Genomic DNA, 25,141 nt, shown 5'->3' with positions numbered 1-25,141 from the left:
GTGAGGATAGAACAGAGAATCAAGGAAAGCGTGCCGAGGTAAACCGGTTTGAAACACAAAATCTAAAATTGGAGAACAATATTTTTTTATACAACCCCATATATGTATTGAATAGAAAAACGAACTTGACCAACCGTTTAAAGCATAAAAAACGAAAACTAATGCATAACCTCACTTTTAGCAAATCAAAAGCAGAACAGAATATATTTGGTATAATAATTTAATGAAAAATAAACTAAAGACACACTTATAAAATTGTTGCTATTACAACAATAACAACAACAACAACAAGCAGTTGCTAACAATTTCTTTATGATTTCTGAACAGGTGCTGGTACTCGGAAACTTGTCGGAGGAGCGGATTGGATTGGAGAGGCGATACATTGGAAATAAAATTAAAACTGAAACAAAACATATACTTTGGCAACAACAACAGTATCAACGATAACAAAACAGAATTCACCACATGGAATCAGGATAAGGAAAATGAAAATGAAACATAATTCACTTAACAAAAAAAAAAAAAAAACACACACACACATACACAAAAACAAAAATCAGCAAATCAAATGGTGCTTAACGGTTGCAACAAAATGCGCCAAAAGTATCTTTAAACAAAAACATTAACAACAACAACAAAAAGTATAATCTATATACGAGCGAGATAATTCATGTTAATTTTCGTAAATTTAGTTAGAGATCAGCTTATCGTTTATGTGTAAAATTTTATTTAATACTTTACTTATATACTTGCTTTCTTGCTTTCTTTCTTTTATTTTATTTTTTTTTTTTTTGTTAAATGTTGTAAATTATTCATATGCATACATACTACACTACGTACTCTCAAACATATAAGGAATCGCGCGATTTATTATATATCTATAAACAATTAATTACATAAACACACACACACACACACTCAGAGGTACGACGTGAACACACATTGCAAAATATTTATGTATGTATTATCTATGTATAATGATGATTACTCGAGCAAAGCACTACAGCTGCATATATCTTTTTTGACTTTTTTTCATTTACTTTCGTTGACTGTATATTATATTCACTTGCTTAAATTTAATTAGTTTCTTTCTTTATTTCTTTTTCTTTTCTTCTTGTTTTTTGAGTCAACTGTATTATCAAACTATTTAAATATTACTTTTCCAAATTTAATTTAAAACTATAAAAAAAAAATTTAAAAACAAAAAAATGTTGAATGCAACAAAAATTCAAAAAAAAAAAAAAAAACTTAAATGTATAGAAGAACACATATATACGCAAAATAGCAAAACTGCAAAAATGTAAAAAAAAAAAAACAAAAAATTTAATATGAAACATGTATGTATGAGAGATCCCAAAAATATTCATGTTAAATTAAAGCTGCGCGCATGTGAAATGAAAAGAAGCAGTGTCATAACGCAAAGCAAAAAAAAAAAAAATTCGGGTCCTTTAGCGAAATTTCAACAAAATTACAACACCCTAATGTTCACTACATGTACAACTACAAAAAAATTTTATGCGAAAAGTAAGCAACCAACCTAAATGTAGCAGAACAGCGACGAGTAGCAGAGGCAACCCGTACCAAAAAAAATCGAAAAACCATAATAATAATAATACAAAATGCTAATGATATATAAATTCGATTACCGTATTGAATGTGCGCCAAAATTTATGCGCCTTTGTATTGACATTTACACACAATTTTCAAATTTTCCAAATTTTTTCAAGAAAATCAAATTTATTTTGCGCTCTAAATTCAATTTTCATATTTTCAAAATTTTTTCCAGAAAACCGAAATTTGTCTGTACACAGCACTACTCTTTAGTAACACCTATTAAGCCTTCACGGCATATTTTAGTGCTGCAGTACAATTTTTAGTACAACAGAAAAGTCCCAATTGCATGTTAAAGTAAATAATTTCATTTAAAAACTTAATTTTCGGTCACCTAACCTCAAAAAATGTTTATTAATTTTAGTTTCAGTTAAATTACAATTAATTTTACATAAATTATTAAACGCTGATAACTGTTTATGCGCACATTCAATAACGGTAAATATCACTTAAAAAAACTCATCAACAACAAATAGAAAAAAACCACACCACCTCCACACGAAGTGTGCGTCCATATAAGGTTGTTTAAGAAGTGTAACCCACACACACACACCCACAAACCCCTTCAATGAATGACTTTAGTTTATTTTGGCATAGAAATGTTTAGAAAGCGGACGGACAAGTATAAATTGTGTACACACATTGCACGTTCTTTTGTTGTTAGGCAAAATACAAAAAAAATAATAATGTTGAGTTTAAATGTATTATTAAAAAAAAATGTAATAAAGAGAACCCCACAAAGGTTCGGCAAAAAAAGAAACAAAAAAAAAAAAGAACAACAGCAAACCCAAAAAATGCGCTCATTTTTTATTTATTTATTACAATGCAGAATTGAGAATTGAAAATGAAAAATTTTTAGGGAGAAAATTTGTGTTGAGGTAGAAAATGAAATTATTGAGAGAAAAATTTGTGGTGAGATAAAAAAAAATATTTAGCAGGCAGTCAAACCAGGGTTGGTTGAGGTGAATAATTGCGTTTTTGTAAAATTTCGATGTACACGCATATATGCTACATGGTATAGCTGTGTGTATATATATATCAATTCAAGTTTAACGCTGTTTTCAAGTGTATCAGAGCATTGAATATTTAAGGCGATATGAAAAATATGCAAAAATATATTTTAATTGCAAATTTTTGGCAACATTATGATAATTCCAAAAGGAATCTCCATATGAAATGAAAATGCAAATTAGGATGTTTCCAAAAGGAATCTCCATATGAAATGAAAATGCAAATTATGTTGATTCCAACGAGAATCTCCAAATCCAAATAGAGGTGCTCCAAATGAATTACCCTAAAAATAATGTATAAAAATATGCTGAAAATATGCCTGCACTGGCATAAAATTATACCAATACCTAGAAGAGAAGAATTCTAGAGGAAATGTGTTAAAAATCCACACACAAACACATACATACAAACAAACACGCCAATTTAACGCATATTGTGGGCGCGTGTTGTTAAGTGCAATGCAGTTAATTGCAGAAATTTGTTTATATTCACCTTTTTTGTTTTCTATATATAATACATATACAGACAGACACTTGTATATGTCTACAAATGAAATATGTTTTATAAAAGTTATATTCATTAATTGATTGATTTTTCTGTTAATATATTATATTTGCGTTCTTGTGTTGCATATTTTATGCTATTGCTGTCGTTTGTTTGTTTTTATTGTTTTAATTCACTATATTGTTAAACTGCGCGATTGTGTTTTTACTTGAAACTATTTACAAACGTAAAACTATATAATTTGCATATGAAATGCGGAAAGTACCGTTATACAAATAATAATAATTATATAAATAATTGAAAAAAAATATTTATAAATAATTAAAAAATAATAATTATATAAAAAATTAAAAATAATAATATGCTATGCAATTATGTATATGCGAAAATTATTTGAATTAGCATGAAGTAATGAAATGTGAAAAAAGTTCATTGCGTGTAGCAAAATATATTTTATTTGCGAAAATTGGAGTGCGCAAACAAAATATGTAAACAAATAGTGCACACTTTTTATTTTTATTTTTAATTAATTTAATTTTTTCATTTGTTAGCACTCGTGTTTAAGCCGTTATTTGAGTTTATTCGAACATACATATGTATTGTAACAAATTAACGCAGCACCATACACATAAATATTATGTGTGTGTAAAATAAAAATAATAAAAATTATTATTAATTAATGTAAAATTAAAATTAAAAAAAAAATATTTATATATTATACTATTTTTGTTTTGCAAAATTTGACAAAGAAAAACAACAAGAAACATTAAGAATTTTGCTTTAAAATATTATGTATGAAATAAGGCGAAATTGCAGCGAAAATTGGCATAAAACGCAGCAAATTTTGTAAACAAAAAAGTTGAACATTTGTTATGTAAAACAAGATAAACAACAACAACAACAACCACAGAACAATTTAATTATAGTAGTAAAAATATTTAATTAAGTAACTACTATAATTACGAAACATAATTTTCATAGAAATATGTGCGCATTGTATTTTGATTTACAACAAAAATAACAACAACAACAACATTATATTGTATGTAGCAACAAATTACATAGGTATATATATAGTATATATGTAGAAAGGTTTATGTATAGTGTTAGTCAAATATTTCAATGTATGTATGCATGTAAAGCGCTGTGTGCAAGTATTTCGTGTAAAAATTGCAAAAAGTATGTAAAAAAAAGCAAGTAAAATGTAAAAATATTGTTGTAAAAGCAAGGAAAGTCGAAACTCCAAATGCATACAAGTAGCAATGCATATATACACACATACATACAAACACACACACACACTGAAACTCATACGCCAACATTTCCATTACGTTTACGAAGGCGTGACTTCTTTAAAAAAAGTCTTTAAAAAATTTTGTTAAATTCGCCGTTGTTTCAGGCAACGTGCAGTTTTTCAACACACACAACACATTTAAAAAAAAATGAAAAATATTTTTTTTCCCGCCGCGCCTTTGTAATTAAAACTACACTCAATTAGAACCGCAGCTTTCAGTTCTCAATAGTTTCATGCGCCTAATATTATAGCAATGCATAACATTACATTAGTCAAAACCATAATATATGTATAGTCTCTTTAGGCTCAACCCACACGGGATTAGTCAAAAACGTCTTTGACTAATAAGACAAACCAAGCTTTGCTCTAACCCAAACCAAGCAAACATGTGACATTTTTGTCTCGTCTTGTTCGATGTGTGTTGTCACATCATACATATGTCACGATAAGCTGTTGTCGTATTAGACAAGAAGACGTCTTGACTAATCCGGTGTGGGTGTGGTTTGAGCCTTACAGGCGTTTGTTTGCCACAAGCGCTATAATAATTTAAATTATTACTATAATAATAAAAAAATATATAAATATTCTCACTTCAGTTAATACAAAATAGTATGATTTCTAATAGCAAACAAATAACAATAGTCGCGTTTATAAGCAAATTAGTTAATTTTGTTGTATATTTTATACTATTTAATATATATTTATATTACTTTTTTTTCAATTAGTAAGGCGCACTTTTAGATTTTATAGCTCAAACACTATTCTTTGCTGCACTCAAATACAGTTAATTTAATAAATATTTACCCTACATAAAGTTGTAAAGAGCGCCTTTCTGCAGTTGTGAATATTTTCTGATCCTTTGCTTAAAAAAAAAAAAACACAGGAAAAAACACATTTGTGTGCCTACAAAACAAAGCCGGTAAACAGGCGATACTGTAGCTCTGTATACGTACTGCTGCCAGCTGCTGGCTTTTTGTGAAAAGAAGAATGTCACAAATGGCAAGTTACTCTTTCCGGCTGCTAGCAAATTATTCCACCAGCAGCTCTCATGCGATCAGCTGATGCTCTCTTCTGCTAGTTACTGCTATTTTTTTGAGTAAAGAAATGCTTTTCCGGCTAGAAGAATTATCACTTGCCAGCAGTACGTACACACAGTTTATGCTTGAGTATTTCAAAACAAAATAGCGGTATCACAACATTAATAGTTGTTGTTTTAATTTTTTTTTTATATAACGGCATAGAACATGCTCCCAATAACTTCGAGCAGCAATGCTCGCCGAGCGTATGACATGAATTGGAGTCTATTTTAGTTGCCTATCAATATAATAGACCACCATGGCGATTATAAAACAATGCTATAGACCCAAAAACTGAACTTTACAAACTTTTGAATTTTGAAGTCACATTTAGGCTCTTAAGTTTTGTAGGCACACATATTTTGAAAACAATATTTTCAATTCACTAAGCAACTTTATACAACTTTCACTTTCACAAAACAACTGTATATATTTATACATAATATATGAAAATATACCGTTATAAAGCATTAAAACAAAAACTGTAAGCTTTTGGTGTGTATTTTTAAATACATAAAAGTAATAAAGAAGTTTCAAATAAATATATAGAGTGTAAAGCAAAACGAAAGCTCATTAGGCACACACACATAAAGAAAAAGCATAAACAAACCAATAGCGAAAACCGTGTATAAAAAATAAAGCAAAATTGTCTGAATATTTATGTCTGTAGAAAGAGCAAAATTTAGCTGATCAAGTTTATATATATTTTGCCGTACAGTCCTAGTTGGAGCATAGGGCCTCTTATCATATTTAGTAAGATTAAATTGGTTAAGTTTTTTAGTTGAATTTAAATTAACCTAACATAACCTTAAAATAAAAGCACTTGAGCTGTGTCAAGAGTCAAAAATTGCAGTATACCAGCGCTATAAGGTCTAACGGTATGCATCTGAGAAGACTAAATAAATTCAACTTTAAAGTTAAGCATGAACGGCACGGCACTTTGCTGTTACTATTTTTAAGCGTTAGTTTTCATTTCATGCAAAATATATACATAAGTAAATGTCAACTATTTGAAATTGGAGATTATTTATGTACTGATGTATAACCTAAAAAGTTTCACGAAATGGAAAAAATATTTTTTTGTTTGAAAAGAAAAAAAAAACAAGTGAAAATTAAGTACATAATTTTAATAATTATGGTGAAAATGTAAAAGAACTTACAAAGAACAAAATGAGAGTAAATAAGACAAGCGTTGCTTTGCGTATGAAAAGGCAGTTAAGTAAAAGCGGTAAAAATTTATAAAAAGTAAGAAATGTGAAACAGCAAAATTAAATAGCTGATTTATAACATAGAAACATACCAAGTGTTCACTGCACGAGCGGCAGCCGTTTTAGTAAGAGAAAAGGAATGTATTGTCAGGAAATTGTATGTATGTATGCAAGTAGCGAGCAATTGTGTGATTGAGCAAAATTAAAAAACAAAAATAATTTTATTTTTACGATTTTTTTCTTTAAATAGGCGTTGTAAATAATGTATGTATATCAAACTAGTGTTTACCGTTAATGATGTACAGCTGATGATAATTATATGGTAAAAAAATTGTATTATACCAAAAATGTCTAAAGAGAAGATGAAAATGAAAATGAAAAAATGCGAGCAAAACAAAAACAAAACAATGTTTAATGAAAAGCAGCAAATTTAAATTCAATAAAATCATTAAGTAAACAAAAAAAAAAACAAAGGCGTACGGATATGGAAATTTGTTAAAGGAATATCCGGCGCAATGAAATAATTAGGCTAATCATTTTCTGTATGCATATAACTGTATAGTGTAAATGCAAATAGACATATGTACAAAATGTGTACCATGTGCATAGCCAAAAGTAGTGGGCGTGGCGTGTCATGCATAAATAATTGTGTAAAATGTGCGAAAATTTTTAATTTTAATTTGCATGAGCGCAAAAAGGAAGAAATATACAAATAAACATTGTATAATACATACATATGAATAATGAATTAAAATATTTAGTAGAAACTCTTATTTAAAATGTTTGCCAAATATTGTTGGTGTAAAAGTGTAGCAAGAAAATGCAAAAAAAATATATATTTTATTATTTTTTACTCCACATGCAAAAAATCATAATGTTGGTCGGTTTATATAATAATTGTAATAAACACTAATGGAAAATTATTTAACGAAAAAACATTTATTTCAGTAATTGTAAACCTGCTTTATTATGTACATGTAGGCAATTATGTTTTGAAACAACAACAATACAGCATAGAAATATTGCTGCTGCTACTCCATGCTGAGTGCTGTCAGAAGGTGTAAAACATGAACTTTTTGTTCTTAAAACAAAATTATAAAAAAATAAAAATCGAGAATATAACTTTAGTGCTTAAGTACAAATGCTATATATTTAGCAAAGGTATATATATATATATATTTTTTTGCGCAAAAGCAGAAGAAAAATTAAATTCGAACTTTTTTGTAAAACAGTGTGGTTGATGGACTATAGGGTTTATAACAAAGAAAGGAAAAAAAAAATCAAATGCAAAAAATAAAATAAAAAATATAATATACATAAATGTTTTTTAAATAATATTTTTTTTTTTTAATTTTCTTTATTAAATATTATATTAAATACTTTTTTATATAATTATTAATATTTTTATCGCATTAAATTTAAAAACAAAATGTGTGTAATTTACAAAAAAAAATATACAAAATAACAAAATGTGAGTTAATAAATTTAAATTTAACAAATTCTTAAAAAATTCTCAAAAAAAAATGTTGACAATTTTCAGTTAAAAAAAATATAAAAATATAGGGAACTCTAAAATTGTATTACTAAATTTAAATTTAATAAATTCATAAAATTTGCGCTGTTAAAAAATTTTGACAATTTTTAAGTTTTCCGAAAAATATAATTATTTCAATTACCACTTATGCTATTTACTAATTAGTGCATCAACCGCACAATTATAGTTATAATTTTTGCAAAAACAAAAAAAAATATAATAATAAAAATTTCAAATTCAAACAAAATTTTCATTATGTATAAAAAACGATAATTTAAAAAAATAATTATTATTATTATAAAACACACATGCAGAGAATGTTGTATGTGTTTACAAGCTAAGAATTAAGGTTTTTGTGCCTTTTTCAAAAAAAAAATTAAAAAAAAGAAATATAATTGTAATGAAAAAACAAGAAAGAATGCAAATTTCAACAAAAGAATGCGTTATACTTGCAAAAGTTGAACAAAAATGTATGCAAAATAAACTAACAAGCAACAAGCAAGTTGCGCGAATGAAAAGTATAATATTAATGAAATCCGAATCTGACTAAGAGCGTCGTAAACAGCTGAAGCTGAACTGTTGAAACGATGACAACCCTAAGTTTTACTTAGGAAGCAGCAAAAAAAAAAAAATAATTGAATAAAATAATTTAAAAAAATTATAAGAAAAAAAAACAAAAAAATATTTGCACTTGCAATTGATAATGTCATAATAAAATAAATTAAAACATAAAAATCTATAACGGAGCAAACTAAAATACAATAGTTAGTTATTATAAAAAATAATTTTAAAATAATAAAACTATAAAATAAATTACGAATTATAAAAAATTAAAAAATAATTCACACATTATTAACTGCAAGTTGGCAAAAAATAAAATCCTCATATCTATTAGTTTAATTAATTTCTTTACACTTTCTCAGTTTTCCTCCGATTTACTAAGCTTTACGGCTCAAAAGTATCAACTATTAAACTAAATTTAATTATTTGTTATAGTTTCACTTACAATAATTTAAATTTATGTAAATCATTAATACAAGTACTTTTCAATTAATTTCATGAAATATGTACCAAAATCATCTCTCATAAGTAAGTCAAAATGGAAGTAAGAAATCAATAAGCAAATTAATTCAAAAAAATACAATGAAAGATAACAAAAAGTTATGAAAATGTAAAAAATTACGAATTGCGCGCGTGTAGAATGACAAAAATCAGTCTAAATTTGCGCCTAAGAGCAGAAAATTATAAAATTGGAAACAATAATAAAATCATGAAATAGTAAAAGCAAATATGTACTTTCCTCCTCCCTCCCCCCAAAATAAGAGGTTGCAAATTCTTAATATGTCTTATAACAAGCAAAACTCCAATAGGCATGCATGTAAAAGGGCAACAACACAAAACAAATGTAAAACAAGAATTAAAATAAAAAAAAAATAAAATGAATTCCGATTGAAAGTGAATAAAGTTGCGGGTTCCTCATCATAATGGAGGAATGCTGAGAAAAGAAAACAAAAATGTGTAGTTTAAATTTCTTTGGTTGGTTGGGAAATGCGGGTGGGGTAGAAGCCCAACTCTCTCTCTCCCACTCTCCCCTCTCCTTTTTGGACATATAAGAGCGATAAGCAATATATTCCATAGCAGGAACAAAATTCTCGAGTCGGGCAGTACTCGTTTTCTTGACTACTTGTGACTCCTATTCACCATGTACAAAGCTATTAAGCTAATTTGTACTAAATGGCGCTAGTTTTACTACTTGGCACTGGCAAAGCGCGATACGCCTCACTTCTGGCCGCCTCTTAATGACCTATGAACAATTTGTTGGGTTAAAGCAGAACGAATCACTCCCCTACGTAGCTTTAAATAGCATCTCAACCAACAGTAAGGAGTTCTTTAGCTGAACACTGGTAATCCTCTGAAGCTTGATAGGCAATTTGTCAATACCAATATTGTTCTAATAAGATGCCCCTCTCCAATAAATAATGAAGAATGAACACTATCGGCAGACTGGAAGAGTTATCCTTGCTCCACAATGGATCTGGATGATGCCTAATGATGTTTTTCTCTTCCAGCAACACACTACACCTATTCAACTGTCTTGAACAACCTTTCTAAATGCACGACTTATGACACAGGGTAAGTTGGGTGATGAAAAGATCAGATAATACGCTGCTATAACAAAGTGTGAATTTAGATAATAAATATTGAAGTGTAGTTACGTTTAAAATGATAATTAGTTAAATGAGTGTGGTAATAGATTTATATAGAGATACTTATTGAGGAATATACATGTACATATATATTACTAGAATTTTGTATTATTAGCAAATATGTAAATATACGTGAATATAATAAACAAAAACAAAAACAGCAGAGGACATATTATTATAACTACATATGCTATACAGTTCAGATATTCCAATAGACATTTCGCTTATTTGGCTTTTGCTCAAGTTTTTTATTATAGATATCCGAATACAAATTTTTGAAAACATATAACATCATTTTACACTATGCTAATTAATATATGCTTAAATAAGCTAATGAGTGGCTAAATGGCATTTCATAGTTATTGAAGAAATGGGTCTCTTTTCGCTACTGGTTGTACCTGCCACACCAGCATGACCGCCTTTATTGTTTAGTATCATACGTCATAACGACGCCGGCAACTAACGCGAGCACCGTGAAGCCTTGCGCAGCAATACGTGTGCGCATCATTATTTGAGACATACGTCGATTGCCATTTCGAAAGCTATATAGTCCATAGGATAATGCGCCAGCGGTAGCCAAGCAACCTATACATTTAGGTGAATGATGAAATAATTGTAACAATTCGATTACTTTTCACTTATATAATTTCTTTTAGTTTGCAAAAGAAATATTAAGTCGCAAATGTTACATACCAATCGGTACAGCTGGGTTCTCTTTGATTTTGCGTATCATCTTTTCTTTGGTGGTTTCTGGATGAAATGAGCCGAAATCACGACGCAATTGAATCCAGTCCAATTCTTCATCCGGTAGTGCAATTTCCTCTTTTCCCATTTTATTTAAATTTAAATATTATTTTAACCTTTACAATCACAAAACATATGTGAGAAAAACAAAAGAACAATGCACCTGTAAGAAGGTGTTGCCATATCGATGGTTATGGAAAGCTAATTTTCCGTTTTTGGTAATTGACTAAATTAAATATTAAGCAAACTTGGAATTTAATTTTAGTCATTTTAGGCATAAATATCTATTTCACACTGTAATTGTTCTTCTCTATTAGTATGATTAATATTAATTTCTTGTGTCTAAATCCTTTTATTGGATACAAGTTGCGCATGTACAGTGGTGCCCATCTCCGAATGGCTGCACTGACACCAAACCACAATGCAACACTGAACGGACGCCATCTATAGACGTGTGGAGAGTCGAAGTCAAAGTGTAGAGTTTTTTCTCGGTTTCCTCGTTTGTCGTTCGTGTGGTTCGTTTGTCGTGCAATTTCTCTAAAAAATTTTCATTTTCTCGTCTTGTGCGTAGAAAAATATAAAATTTTCGCTTTAAAAGTAAATTGAATTATAAAAAATAGTATTAAGACTAAAGCGGACACAATGTGCTATATGTGTGTATAAGAATTGAGTATATTTCGCAACTATTTTCATCCGAAAATTGCAAGTGAAAAATCGAAGTATAATTTTGGTCGTTGCCGCAGCAGTTGGTTAAGAAGAACGGAAAGGAAGAGAAGCAAAGGAACAGTAAAGAAAAAAGTTCATACAGTGGTAAAAAAGTTTAAGAAATGTGCGTAACTGCCAACGAAAAATATTGAAAAATTGTCTCAAAATATTCAAAACTAATTTATAATCCGGCGAAATTAATAGCCGTGTTTCGTGGATACACAGATTAAAAGTAAGTGGAGATGTATTATGCTTGAAACCATATGAAAAAAGAGAATCAAGAGAACCGCACGACATAAGTGCCTCTACGTGTGTTTGTGTGTATATATATATTTTGTTTAATAACGAGGATAGCGCGCGGGCAGTGTGTAGTATCGTTAGTTTTGGATTTAGCAATTCTGTACGAAAGCAGCGCGGTCAGCACAGAAATATCAGAAACAGTAGTCTATACCGCGCAATACTTCGCGCGAAGCACGCACCACTTGACTGCCATGTTTGGTGCCCCGCCACAACGCCCGTAACCCCACATACCAAGATACAGGCTGTGCCATGTCTTGACTTTGCTTGAACGTCGCGCTATGACTTTGTTGTTCGTTGTTTCATTATCGTATGTTATGCTTTCTCTGAATTTCTGCTCATGTATTAAGAGCATAAAGTGCCGCTTGTATTTGGGTGGCTGTGCTCCACATCGTTTGTTTTCTGGTGCCCATTAGCGGCCAAAGAATTACGCGCGCCGAATATCGCCTCGGTACACAAAGCAACAATAGCAAATGATTTATTGATGTTACCGGAATTTGAATTGAAATTGGTTGTTTTGTTTTTGAAATTCGGTTTCACATAGTTTTGTCGGCATATGCACATGTCAATATGACTTTCGTTGGAGTAACAAACAGATAAATAAACATAATTTAAGTGAAATAATGATCAAGCGAAAATTGAGTACAACAATAAGTACAAAAGTATGAAAACAACAGTGTAATGAGAATAACAAAAGTAATAGCGTTTAGAATTCTAAGAAATATCGTTTACCAAAAGGCTAAATGCTCTATTGGGTATTAATCAATATCGACAAGAAATATATGTGTTAAATTTTTGGTATGTCTAACCAGTTTTCACATAAACGGTTTCTATTTGTGTAGAATATGACGCAAGCGCACTTGTTTTTGTTTCTAACTAGTTCTTTCTTCAAGTTTCTGATTAATTAAAACAGGACTTCTAATGAAGATCTTTCCAAAGAAGGCGTGAGAACACGTGAATAAGGCATTATATCAGCAAATATACTACATGGCCTCCAATACATGAACTTAAATATTTTTTGAATTTATATGAAATAAATATGCTAACGTAACAGGTTTTTAAGTGTTGTGTTACTTGTTTGTTTCTTTGTATTTGGAAGTATTTATGTACACAAAGGTACAGAACTACATATGCGGGCCTCTTTTTTTCGAGTTTAGCTTCGATGCACGCATGTTGTTATCAGAATTAAATTTTTGTTTGACAAAGTAGCAATTCATTTTCATTTGAAGTAAATGGAGATATACATACAGATGTATGCAATGGACGTGTAAAAAGTCTTGGTTAAAAAACACACTGATGAAAAGGAAAATTGATTTTCGCTTTGTGTGTCAAATTGCCTTCGTATTCGTATGTAGCATGCTGCACTACCATATAACAGTAACCGGCATTTCATTTTTACTGATTAGCAGAGGGGGTGGGTTTGTTTGATAGCTTTTTCAAACATTCTTGTCGCCACTGCGGTAGGTATACATATGTAAATGTGGGTGGTTAGCTAGACTGACTGCCTGCCTGCCTGGTATGCTACAGCTTTTACCAACAATTCTATTTCTACTCATCAAACCGAACTTCCTGTCGTGCTTATTTCTTTGGAAAAGCAGAGAAGGGGGTCAGGTTGTGTATACATTGTTGGATGTATGTGTAGCTTATGCAATTAAAGGGTTGGCTTGTTAGACAATTTTTAATCGAAAGCAACTGTGTACATAAATAAGAAATCTACCGGTCATATTATGTGATATTTAACAATAAATTTTAAAATTCTGAAAAATACCTTAATTTAATATGCTTCACTGACTCAACGCTTAGTTGGTAAGGGCCTCTACAAGAAAACGAAAGTATTACAAAATTAAATTCTACAAGTAGTTGGGAGATTATACTTTTAATAAATAATGTGTAAACGATTTCAAACATTTAATAAATGTTAGCGTGCTATTTATTGCCTGAGAAGCAAAATCTTTAAATTAGAAAATTTATATTTCTGATTTTCAAGGTCAAGTAATTAATGAGATTACAATAATAAATAGATGATTATACTCCAACATAAATTTTGTAAGTATGTATGTACTTATATTTGTTAGCTGTTGGTTGAGCGCGAACCGTTAATATAGTGAAGAACATAGATTAGACATATACTATTGTCCAATACCGGACAATTGCCAGTGCACGTTTTTGCGTTGTAAACAAAAGTTCGTTGAACGCATAATGCTTAGTTCCAATGCGCTCTCACAGAGCCCAAATCTGCCAAACACACACATTTCTATATGGATATCTTGTCTGCAAGATCTTAATCACCTACATGCATTAAATAAATATTTTGTATACATATGTATGTACAGCTATCTGACAAGGTATAAAATAATGACGGACACAACATAATCAATGTGGACGTCCATAATGTTACTTTATCATATTTTAACAAAAACAAATGTACATGAATATTGAATACATCAAAAAAGGTAAAGGTCATGACATTTTTGCATTTGCAGAATACACGAGGGTGATTGCTTCACACACATTTAAAGAACCGCTTTGAAGTTACGACTGAGTTCTATACGGCTTTACAGCTGTTAAATAGTAAGGTCAAGTGTTTCATAGCCACTTGCAAATTTAGATAAAAAAACAAATGAAGTTGCAGTGAAACCATCTCGGTATTTACGATCTAAAACCAAGGAATAATTTTCAAAGTGGAAAAGTATGTTAGATCTTTAACTTCGAATTAAAGTGGTCATACCCGTCTGACGATCAAAACGATATCATAGAATTCCTAAGTGGACTCATAGAGGATTTATTAAGATAGGAAATACTCTTGCCCTATGCAAAAAACATTGCATTATACAAAAAAATTGTAGAATGAATGTTGGAAATCTATTAATATGCAATACATTTATTTTAATATAATATAGATGAATAAAGGACCCACGATAATGCACGTTTACGCAAAGAAAGCAAGAAATTCACACAAGATAAATATTAAATTCTCACTGGAACATGAGAAAAAAGGGAATAGAAGATCGGAGTTTAAATAGGAAGATGGTGGACCTAGGCGAAGGGTTTACTACATTAAAAAATAAATATTTTTTTGACTTAAAGTTGTTTTTCAGCATTTTTTCTTTTTTTTTCAAAAATTCTAACTCAATTGTTTTTTCGTTTTCTTCAGTTCTCGTAGAAATAACTTCAACACTACAGCATTCAAATATTTGTTTTATGCGAACATGAGCTATAATCAGAAGCCACCTGGTGCTGGCGGCAGCGGCATGGGGGGAGGGATGCCACCAAATGGGCCGAACAATCAGCAGGTTGCAAAAACATTGGCCGATATACAACATCAAATGCAGAATTTGGTGCATGGCCAAAATACATTGCCGCAATCATCGCAGGCTGAGCTGAATGTATTTTTGCAACAACAACGTTTTCAAAACATCTTGAAACAGCAGCAATTATTACATTTTCAAATGCAACATCAACAACAACAGCAGCAGCATCAGCATCAGCAACAACAACAACAACAGCAGCAACACCAGCAAAAGGATCGTGGCGGCGGCAGCGTCGGAATTGGCAGTGGTGCTGGCGGTGGAGGCGCTGGCGAACCATTAGCGCTCACTCGTACACCAGGTGCCGCTGAACTGCTAAATAAAACGTTTCAACAACAGCCAAATGGTAGTGCTGCCGCACCAAATGCCGCACTGAATCAGTTTCAACAGCAATTGCAGGCGCTGCCAACAAATATCATACAACAATTGCAAACGTTGCAGTATCAAATGCAACAACATCAACATCAACAGCAGCAACAACAACAACAACAGCATCAGCACCAACAACATCAACAACACCAACAGCATCAGCAACAACAACAGCATCCGGCACAGGCAGCGCAAGCACAACACCATCCAACACATCAACAACCGCCGCCATCAGCACAACAACAGCAGCAACCACAACCCTTGTTGACGGCACATCAACAGCAACAATTACACGGACAATTTCAACAGCACCAACAAAAGGCACTCCAACAATTGCAACAGAGTTTACGTTATTTCCCCACCACTGCACCCACACAGCCATCAGCTGCGCCGCAGCCCACAGCCAGCGGCATTAAAGGTGGCAGCGGCGCTACATCAACCCAACCACCACCACAGGCACCACCGCCAACCACATCAATTGGCAATCAATTAAAAGCTCCAAATTTGCCGCCTAGCACACAAATCACACCGGTGCCAGGTAATGTGGGCATGATGTCTGGGGGTGGGGCAGCGCAACAAGCTGTCAAAAACACTGTAAGTAGTGCGATCTCCAGCGCTGCCAGCGGTGGGGTTGGTAATATTGTCCCCACTGCCAGTACCAAGCAGGCGCCAACGCCATCCATTTCATTGCTGCCGGCCAAATCGGGCACGTCAACCGCAGCACCAACAGCCGCACATCAACAAAGTAAATTTGGCGCTGGCAAAACATCACCAGCTGTCAGCGCTATACCACCACCATTCCCCTCACACTTTCAGAAGCCGTCAGCTGTGTCGTCTAACGGCAATACTACAGCCACTACCAACATAGCATCAACGGCTAAATCTGGTGGTGGTTCAGTGCCTACAAGTACGGCAGCTATGTCATCCAGTGCCTCAACAGCGGCTGCTGGATCGAATAAGCCAACACAGCAGCCCGTCAACCCGGTATCGCTTACGAAACAAGCAACGTTAGCACCACCATCAACGTCATCTTCATCACAATTGTCAGCAGCGACTGGTGCACCTACAACATCTCCGGCATTGACTACCACCACCACAGCAACAGCTCCGGCAAATGTTGGTAGTTCTAGTACTACAGCTCCAGCTGCAGCAACACAGAAGGCTACAAATTCAATACCGATCGCGCCTGTAGCTACTGGTGCTAATATTACACCAGCTGCAAACGCCGACAAGAATGTCAAGTCCGCCACGCCTGAGACGAACGAAGCCATCAAAGGTGTTGAAAAGTCGAACGATGCTCCTGCAAAGGCGAAAGAGGAGCAATCTCCATCTTCGATCACGACAAAACCAGTTGTGACAGAGACGAAAACTGAGAATATTGCTGATCATGCAGCTGCCAAAGATACAAATGCTGTTGTTGTGGCGGATGCTAAAGCTAAGAAGCTGGCGGATACAGATAGTGCGGTGGTGGAAAAGCCAAATGCTACTGTGGATAATAAAGCCACAGTAGTAGACAGCGTAAGTGGCGTTACGGTTGGCGGCGAGAAGGTCAGCGATGCAAAGCTAGAGCAAAGCAAAGCGCCTGCTGTAAAAGAGCGCGACAGTAACACCAAGGTAGAGGCTAAGGCTGAACCAGACAACAAAGCAGATGAACATAATAAGGTAACTATATAAAATAAAATAAAAAAATATTTAACTTTTTTTCTGGAATATGTGGTCTAATGTAGAAATTATATTTTAGAACGCCAAGAAGTTGGAGTCAACTGCTGAAACACCTGCTAATAATGAAATAAGCCTACCTGCAGCAACAAAGGAGCCAGAAGATACAAAGCCCGCAGAGAAGATTAACAAAACGTCTACACCTTTAACAGTAAACAAGGAAGGTAATGAAAATGCAGATCCCAAAGTAGCGACAACACCTCAAGATACTGAAAAAACGGATAACAACAAGATTAAAGCGGCAGAGTCTGCAACTAATTTAGACAGTGCAGCCAATAAACAGTTAAGCGCCGAGAAAAAAGAAACGACAAGCGCAATAAATGACTCGAAAACAGTAGTGGCTGCCGCAACAGTCGTCGACGGGAAGCCAAAAGCCAATGCAACCGCGAACGAGGCAGATAAGCGTCAATCAGGACATGCAACAACAGTCGTTGAAAAGCCAAAAGAAGAGAAAATTAAAAATACAAAGTCAGAAAAGTCACCAGCCACAGCTGCACACGCAACATCTTCGGCCGCCGATCAATCAACACAGAGCAGCAGCGGCAGCAGCAGCAACAATAATCATGCCACAACAAAGAGCACAAAATCAAAAGCGTCCGAAGCTGCGCCAGATTCGACGAATAATGCAATCGCAGACACAGCTACTAGCACACCAGTTAAGCGTTCAAGTCGCCAACCGAAAGTAACACCAAAATCAGCGGAGAGAGCAACAGTTGAGAAAATCGAAAAAGTCTCGAGCAGCAGTCGATCGCGCAAATCGAAGAACGGTGTAAGCAGCAGCAATAGTAATGCCGTCAATACTCCTGTCACACCAATAACACCCAAACCGGAACAACAAGGACCCAGCACTAGCGCTACCGATCGCAAAAGTTCACGTCATCGCCTCAAAACTATACCGTTTCAGAGTCCATTGCCCGAATTGGCGTACATCACAAAATTGTCAGCCAGCGAAGCTTCCAATTCACCAAAGCCCATGTCCATGGAAGACAAGTTGATTGTTTTCTACAAAAATGAATATATGGCGGTGCGCAATGCCGAAGGTACATTCTACTTGTGTCAAACGATGCAAAATGTCTATCGCACATCGCCACGCATTAGCATTCGTTGGCTATCGGAAGATCCAAATAACAGCGGCATTTATATACCTGATTTCTATGACCACACCGATATTGAGTGTGTGCTGACGACTGTCGAACTGAAACGCGTCGATAAGGGTCATCTAAGTTTACCGAAGAAAGAGCAGGCACGCATAGAGAGTATACTCAAGAAGGCTATCGATGTGGAGAAAGGACTGGTGCCAAGACCGGAACTTACAGAGGAGAATCCAGATGGGCGTAAGTAGAACATAGTACACCTGAATTCAAAATAATACAAACTTATTCTAATGCTTTCAGTTGATATATCATTGTACAAAGATGAATCTCAAATTGAAAAGAAGTCTGCGACGGCCACAACACCCACTGCTATACGAACATCGCGCCGCAGTGGTAACAGTGACATTGGCACACCAACAACAGGCAAGTACAATGCAAGCAGCGCCACCTCATCGGCTACATCTGCTGCGAAAGGACGCAAACGGGGACGTGCAAGTATCGCCAGCGCCGCTGCGGCTGGTGACAATGGTGTGAAAGCTTCGGCTAAGAAGAGAAAACTAACCACCAAACGCAAATCGAAATCGAAGAAGTCCTCAACCACAGATGAGGAAAATGAAAGCAGTGATGATTCCGATGCAGAATATAAACCAAATCAAAAGAATGCAGGCACCGCTTCAAAGGCGTCACCACGTGCACAACGCTCACCATTGGCCAAGGCTAGAGCGGCATCGCCAATTAGCTCGACGACAGCGCGAACTAAAAACTTGCCCGCCAAGGTTTGTATGAGTGCCTCACTCAATATAGCATATTTGTATTTTTTTTTGCAACGTATTTCAAATTAAAATCGAAATTTCTTTTATCAATCACAGTCGACACCAACGGCCAGCAGTCGTGGCGAACGTGCGAACAAGCGCAAAGCAGCCACAGATGGTGCAGCAGCGGAAACTGTTGCCGCAACTCCAACAAAGAAAGCTGGCGGTGTTACTACAACAGCTGCTGCGGCTGCGGCTGCCGCTCCTGCTACAGCAGCAACACCAAATGCCTCAAAATCAGCAAATTCAAAAAGTAAAAGTATGACTGCAAAATCTAAATTATATTTTTGAGCATGTCTTAATAAATATATATATGTATGTACATCTACACATAGCAGCTCAAGATGGCACCACTGCTGAAGCGAACAATAGTGCGTCGACGCTTAACAAAAAGGTCAACAGCAATAGCACAACAGCGGCGGAAACCACAAATGTGGTTAGTAGCACAACAAATGCTGGCAACACAACTACAACAACAACAACAGAACAAACAACTGCTGCCGCCTCCTCAAGCAACAGTAGCGGCGGCGGCGGTGGTAATGGCGGTAGTACGAACAGTAATCGGCCGACTAGAAGTCGGAAATAGAAACTATAATTAGTTAGGAGAGAGAGAGTGTAATTGTAATTTATCAATAGTAGTGTTATAATGCAGTTAACGCATTCCCACATAAGAGAATTAAACATTTTGACAACGCTCGGAAAACACACACACATACACATACTCAAGCATGCAATAGCAGTTGGACACACACACACACACACACATGTAGTATGAACGAAAGCATTTCTTTTTTTAATGCAGAATAGAGGCATTTAAACGGAAATCCAGTTCAGACATAGTGCAAGCCAGTGTCAATGTTATCTGTGAGTGACGCCGTTAATCCGATAATATAGCAAATCTAGCAATATTTTTTAAACAGCAAAACGTTCGAACAAAGTGTACATTAGTTATAGAATGTATGTAAACAATTATATAGATTTAACACAACACAGACAGCACTTAAGATAGGAGACAAAGAGGCGTAGCATAGATACATAAACATATATGCATAGATTGAAGTGTTGTTGATATGCATTATTTTATTTTGATTACAATCTTTTCTTCCATTCAATGCAAATTAAAGCTGTTTTATTTTTGAATTTTGAAGCAACAAAAATTAATAACAAAAAATCGTGATCTACAGACAATGTTACAAATTGCAAATTTTTGTTTATATCAAAACTGGACTTCTTTGGCATTACATAGCTTTCTTTTTTTTTTGTATAATGTTTATGGTATATTAATTACTCTGACTTATCTGTAAATTTTTTGTAAGAAGTTAATTTATTAGTTGTAGGCATATATGCTTTAGTTTTACTTTTGTATGTAGAACTATAACTTTTCTAAAATTTATGCAAAATAACATGCGCATAATACAAAAAACACTGGCTTAATGTAAGTAAGGGAGCTAACAATATATAAATAACTTGCAGTACGGTTAGTACGTGAATTATAGCAGACCATAAAAAAACTTGTAAATACTGATTTTATGTACTTCAGAGTGCGGCTTCCAAAAACAAAACACAAAAAAAATGAACACAAGGGAAGGTGTACAAATTACAACAACACTAAAGTCATTTGCAATAGCGCTACACATTTGTGCAGTTTTTAATCATTTGTGGAAGTTACAGCAGAAAGTTTTGAATTTCGTTATATTAACACAACAATAATTTATAAATGAAGAATTAATAGACCAAAAGGAAAATTTCAAATAATTAACAAAACCTTGAAATGTCAAATACAAAACAAAAATACTAATGAGCATTTGAGTGTTGCCACACAAGAAAAGCAGTTGTAATTTTGCGGTATCTAATATTTAAACGGCGTTTAAATATCAAAATAGTAAATACATTCAATTAATGCAGGGATGAAATCAATAGTTATTTGTGTATGATAAAAGTACTCATTCCCATTCGAAAAACAAAAAAAAAAAAACATGCACACAGCAAACACAAATAAGTCGCACATACATAAATGAGAGATTGGCAAGATGTATATTACATTATTCTACGTTTTGGATGCAAATGATTATTGAGTCGAAGCGGTAAAGTGTATTGCAAGCGTATAGCTGGTATCTGAGAAACTGTAATGAACAGTTTATCTAAGAAAATAATGAAGCATGCATTAAAATTATAATAAACTAGCCATTCAAATATCATCAAATTGTAATTGTAGAATGTAATGTTTTCGAAATATATATATACATATATACATATACTTATATATAGAACATACAATGGCACTTAAAATTTGTATGATAAAAAACATAAAATGCCTAAGTGGAAAAATAATATGAATTTTAATGCAAATTGATTTACAAAAAAAAAACAATATATGAGACGAGCTCTTTCGACGTGTTGAAAATGAAAAATATGCATTTCTTTTGTAAGAAAATTATGCTAATAGGCAGAAAATTAAAAAATAGGAAAATAATTAAACAAAAGATAGTTATTAAAACATAAGAGCAACATATACATATGTATAAGGGAATAAATCATTTTCCTTTTTAATTAATTATTAGCAGCGCAGACACGCCCATGTAAGTTTCATTAAATTAGGTTTTAGCATACAAAGTTTCCAACGTATACACTTAAAATATATAAAGAAGGAATTAATAACAAATTAATATACATACATATTTGGGGCAATTCGTAATGAAATATAATAATAAAACAAATAAGAAATAAACATATTAACATTATATACACACACAAAGGAAGTAGCTATTAATGCTGTTAGCAAACCCAAATATATATATGCAACAAAAATATTAATATGACATGCGATGCAAAAAGAACAAAAAAAATGCATAAAAATATAAAGAAATGTTTGTCCAAAAATCCCTAAAATTACTGTAAATGCTGCATTGCAATTTAGAAACTTCTTAAATGAAACTGTATACTTAACCTACAAAAAATAGGTTGAGTGTAGCTTGAGAAATTAAGAAGAATAATAATTAACAGAACAACAACACCATTAATATATCTAAAGGATTTACGTCAAGACAGCTGGCAGATGACAAGATGTTTTGCAGTGCAAAACTGTCAATTTCAGTGAAATATAATGTATTCAATGCGACACCAAATGTCACTGTCTCTAGTAACAAGCCTCTTTTATAGAAAAAATTAAGAAAATAAGCAGACCAGCCGCAATAAATATATACAAAGAAGTTAGAAAAGCAACAATTTTATAAGAGCATGCATCTAAAATAAAATTTTGAGAACAAAACATTATAAAATAATAATAAAAAAAAAAAAAATTAATAAAAAAATGCGATACGTTCAATTATGTATACATGGAAAAGCAACGTATTTCGCACTAAAAGCATATAAATCTTATTCCCCTTGGTTTTAGTGTTTTTTCGTTTTAAGAATATGCAAACAAATACACACAACTATGAATAAATTAATTAATTAAAAACAGGAAATTACATAATTATTAAAATAATACCATTAAAAATATTAAAAAAAGGAATATATATGCATACAATTTAATTTACCATTTAAGTTTAAGATATAAGTAACTAAAACAAAAAAGAATAAAATTCATTTTGAAATTCAATAAAAATAAAAAGTTGTCATTTTTCTTTAGAATTTTTGGTGGATTTCATTATAGGTTCAATAAATATTTAGTAGTTGTTACAGATCGTCAACCATACAGTCAAACATGTGCCAACATTACGATTCTTAAAACAACACCACAAAGATACAGATGGCAACAACATTTTACTCTTCCAACAACCCTCTCTTTATGACCCTTTTTAAATTATTCGTCTACTGAAACTGTTGTTGACCCACAAAATACACGGTTATTGGTTGTTCTTACCACATACAGTAATCATTTTCACTCCCCTGACATCACAATTTAATGAAAATTTCCTTAAATCAAGAACAGTTTCGACTATATACTCCCTCGGCTTATCGGAGCACGCTATAGCATGTTCAACCAAATCCATATCAGGAGTTACTTTTAGGCAATAACAGAGTCAAAATCAAAGAAATTCAATTTGAAATATACAAAGTCATGTCTCCTAAACAGGTTTTACTACTATGTAGTGAAATTCGTCAGATAATAAATAAAAATGCAACTCCAACAACAACATGAACAAACTTACTCGCTATCCTAACAATATTAGAACATTTTCGAATAGAACAGAACCACCAATTGGAAGACCTAAAGACAACCCCTAAAATAATAAATAGCACTCTCATCAATCATTGAAAATTCGAAAAATTCTTGGATCTAATATAATATTTTGTTAGTTTGTTAGCGAGACATAAATTCTGGTCTTTTCCAATACATAAACAACATTTTCTTGGAAACGGTACCAATATTAGAGTGTTGAAATGATATCAGAGGAAAAGAAGAATTTAATAAACGTATTTTGAGTTTATGCAAGCAATCGGCATAAAATCGTGCTCCTTTATTTAACCGCTGTCAAGAATGTCGAATTCATTGATTGAAATGACCGTATTTATATGCCGCCAAATAATCAGATTTGGTAAAGAGTGTTAATAAATATGTTATTTATATAAAATACTTAAAACTTAAATAATTATTTAAAACACAAATAAATTACCTTAACTTTAATGTTGTATTTTTGTAAAACATTTCTTTATTTTCTTCTAGACGCCATCATTTACGATTACTGCACCAACTTTTGTACATTATTTAATTCAGCAATATTTAAAAAATCCATTTGTTTTTACTTAGCTAATTTGTTGATTATGTTGTCCACTTGTGCGTTCATCATTCACTTCCCTAATTGTCAATGAATTGTTGAATTCGCTGGCCACGTTTTCAAACTCATCAGGCCCCGCTTCTGCATCATGAAATTGTTCGTCCAGATTATGAAAGCCAAGTTCTTTTAGAATACCACGCAAACGTCGTATTTCACGATGGGCATCATCCAACTCGTGCTCCATATTCTCAATAGTTTCCGTCGGTATGGGTTTATCACCCAATTCCTCGCGTATGAAATCTAACGGGTTATCTGGCTTTACGCCTGCTTGCAATAATTTATTTAAAATTTCATTAAGCTTTTCGGTTATACCACACTCGCGCAGATATGCGTGACGCATATCCTTTTTCGCTTCAGATGATAGTTCTTCATTTAAAAACACTTCCATAATTTTACGCCTTTTAAATAAATTAAATTAAAAACTTTTCACAACCGATGTTGAAAAATTTCGGTGAGGTTAAAAAATGTAACGAAATAACTGTAAATATGTGACAATGCAGAATTGTCAAAAACTGCAAGCCGAACAGTGTTGGAGAGTGATTTAAAAAATATAAGTGCATTAAGTACAGTGCACACTTACCTTTTTTAATTAAAAAAAATATTTGTTTTAAAACAATTAATTTTTTACACTACACATGATTAATTTATTTGTTCATATGATTATTTACTTTAGACAATTTATAATTCTGTAACAAGTTGTTTGGTTGCAGCACTTTTACAAATGTTTTATGTTTTTACTTACAATATGTTTGATATATATGTATAAGTGCATTTTTAACACTTTTAGCATATGCAAGTGGTCATAACAATTTACAAAATTCTTCTGTTATGCTTAATTTTATAACATATGTATACATATAATAGTTA

At 32.8% G+C, this 25,141-nt stretch overlaps 4 protein-coding genes across 17 annotated transcripts in view; 2 read left to right on the top strand and 2 right to left on the bottom strand.

Moving 5' to 3' along the window:
- The window catches only part of LOC105215529 (uncharacterized), a 62,807-nt gene extending 55,634 nt beyond the window's left edge, over positions 1-7,173 (top strand). For all 11 annotated transcript variants that reach the window (XM_054232059.1, XM_011189486.3, XM_054232058.1 and 8 more), the window contains one exon: positions 328-7,173. The gene's annotated coding sequence lies outside the window, so the exon portion shown is untranslated. The remainder of the gene's footprint in view (positions 1-327) is intronic.
- Positions 7,174-9,133: 1,960 nt separating this feature from the next.
- Positions 9,134-11,310, bottom strand: LOC105215528 (HIG1 domain family member 2A, mitochondrial). Its single transcript, XM_029042429.2, has 2 exons — positions 11,139-11,310; positions 9,134-11,030 (listed from the first exon to the last, which is right to left on the bottom strand). Exons 1-2 carry the CDS (start codon positions 11,275-11,277, stop codon positions 10,867-10,869), a joined length of 303 nt encoding a protein of 100 aa, XP_028898262.1. The 5' UTR covers positions 11,278-11,310; the 3' UTR covers positions 9,134-10,866.
- Positions 11,311-11,666: 356 nt separating this feature from the next.
- LOC105215527 (pneumococcal serine-rich repeat protein) lies at positions 11,667-21,864 on the top strand. 4 transcript variants are annotated; one of them, XM_029042426.2, is made up of 6 exons: positions 11,667-12,126; positions 15,346-17,530; positions 17,610-18,921; positions 18,982-19,457; positions 19,551-19,746; positions 19,832-21,864. In XM_029042426.2, exons 2-6 carry the CDS (start codon positions 15,401-15,403, stop codon positions 20,077-20,079), a joined length of 4,362 nt encoding a protein of 1,453 aa, XP_028898259.2. In that variant the 5' UTR covers positions 11,667-12,126; positions 15,346-15,400; the 3' UTR covers positions 20,080-21,864. The 4 variants fall into 4 exon arrangements, with proteins under 4 accessions (XP_028898259.2, XP_028898258.2, XP_028898257.2 ...); XM_029042425.2 differs by having other exon boundaries at positions 19,829-21,864; XM_029042424.2 differs by having other exon boundaries at positions 19,551-19,752; positions 19,829-21,864.
- A 2,248-nt stretch (positions 21,865-24,112) lies between these two features.
- Positions 24,113-24,770, bottom strand: LOC105215526 (c-Myc-binding protein homolog). Its single transcript, XM_029042428.2, has one exon. It carries the CDS (start codon positions 24,660-24,662, stop codon positions 24,243-24,245), a length of 420 nt encoding a protein of 139 aa, XP_028898261.2. The 5' UTR covers positions 24,663-24,770; the 3' UTR covers positions 24,113-24,242.
- Positions 24,771-25,141: the final 371 nt, after the last annotated feature.

The sequence above is a fragment of the Zeugodacus cucurbitae genome, chromosome 5 (genome assembly GCF_028554725.1).
Source record: "Zeugodacus cucurbitae isolate PBARC_wt_2022May chromosome 5, idZeuCucr1.2, whole genome shotgun sequence".
Lineage (NCBI taxonomy): Eukaryota > Metazoa > Arthropoda > Insecta > Diptera > Tephritidae > Zeugodacus > Zeugodacus cucurbitae.
The sequence above is the reverse complement of the archived record's forward strand: the minus strand, read 5'-3'. Positions and strand labels throughout refer to the sequence as shown.

Excerpts from the sequence above, each read along its gene's own strand:
- LOC105215528 (XM_029042429.2), bottom strand. The coding sequence starts at position 11,277 with ATGGGAAAAGAGGAAATTGCACTACCGGATGAAGAATTGGACTGGATT. Across the intron at positions 11,031-11,138 it reads GAACCCAGCTGTACCGATTG|GTTGCTTGGCTACCGCTGGC; the intron begins GTATGTAACATT and ends CTAAATGTATAG.
- LOC105215527 (XM_029042424.2), top strand. The coding sequence starts at position 15,401 with ATGAGCTATAATCAGAAGCCACCTGGTGCTGGCGGCAGCGGCATGGGG. Across the intron at positions 17,531-17,609 it reads AAGCAGATGAACATAATAAG|AACGCCAAGAAGTTGGAGTC; the intron begins GTAACTATATAA and ends ATTATATTTTAG. Across the intron at positions 18,922-18,981 it reads AGAGGAGAATCCAGATGGGC|TTGATATATCATTGTACAAA; the intron begins GTAAGTAGAACA and ends TAATGCTTTCAG.
- LOC105215526 (XM_029042428.2), bottom strand. The coding sequence starts at position 24,662 with ATGGAAGTGTTTTTAAATGAAGAACTATCATCTGAAGCGAAAAAGGAT.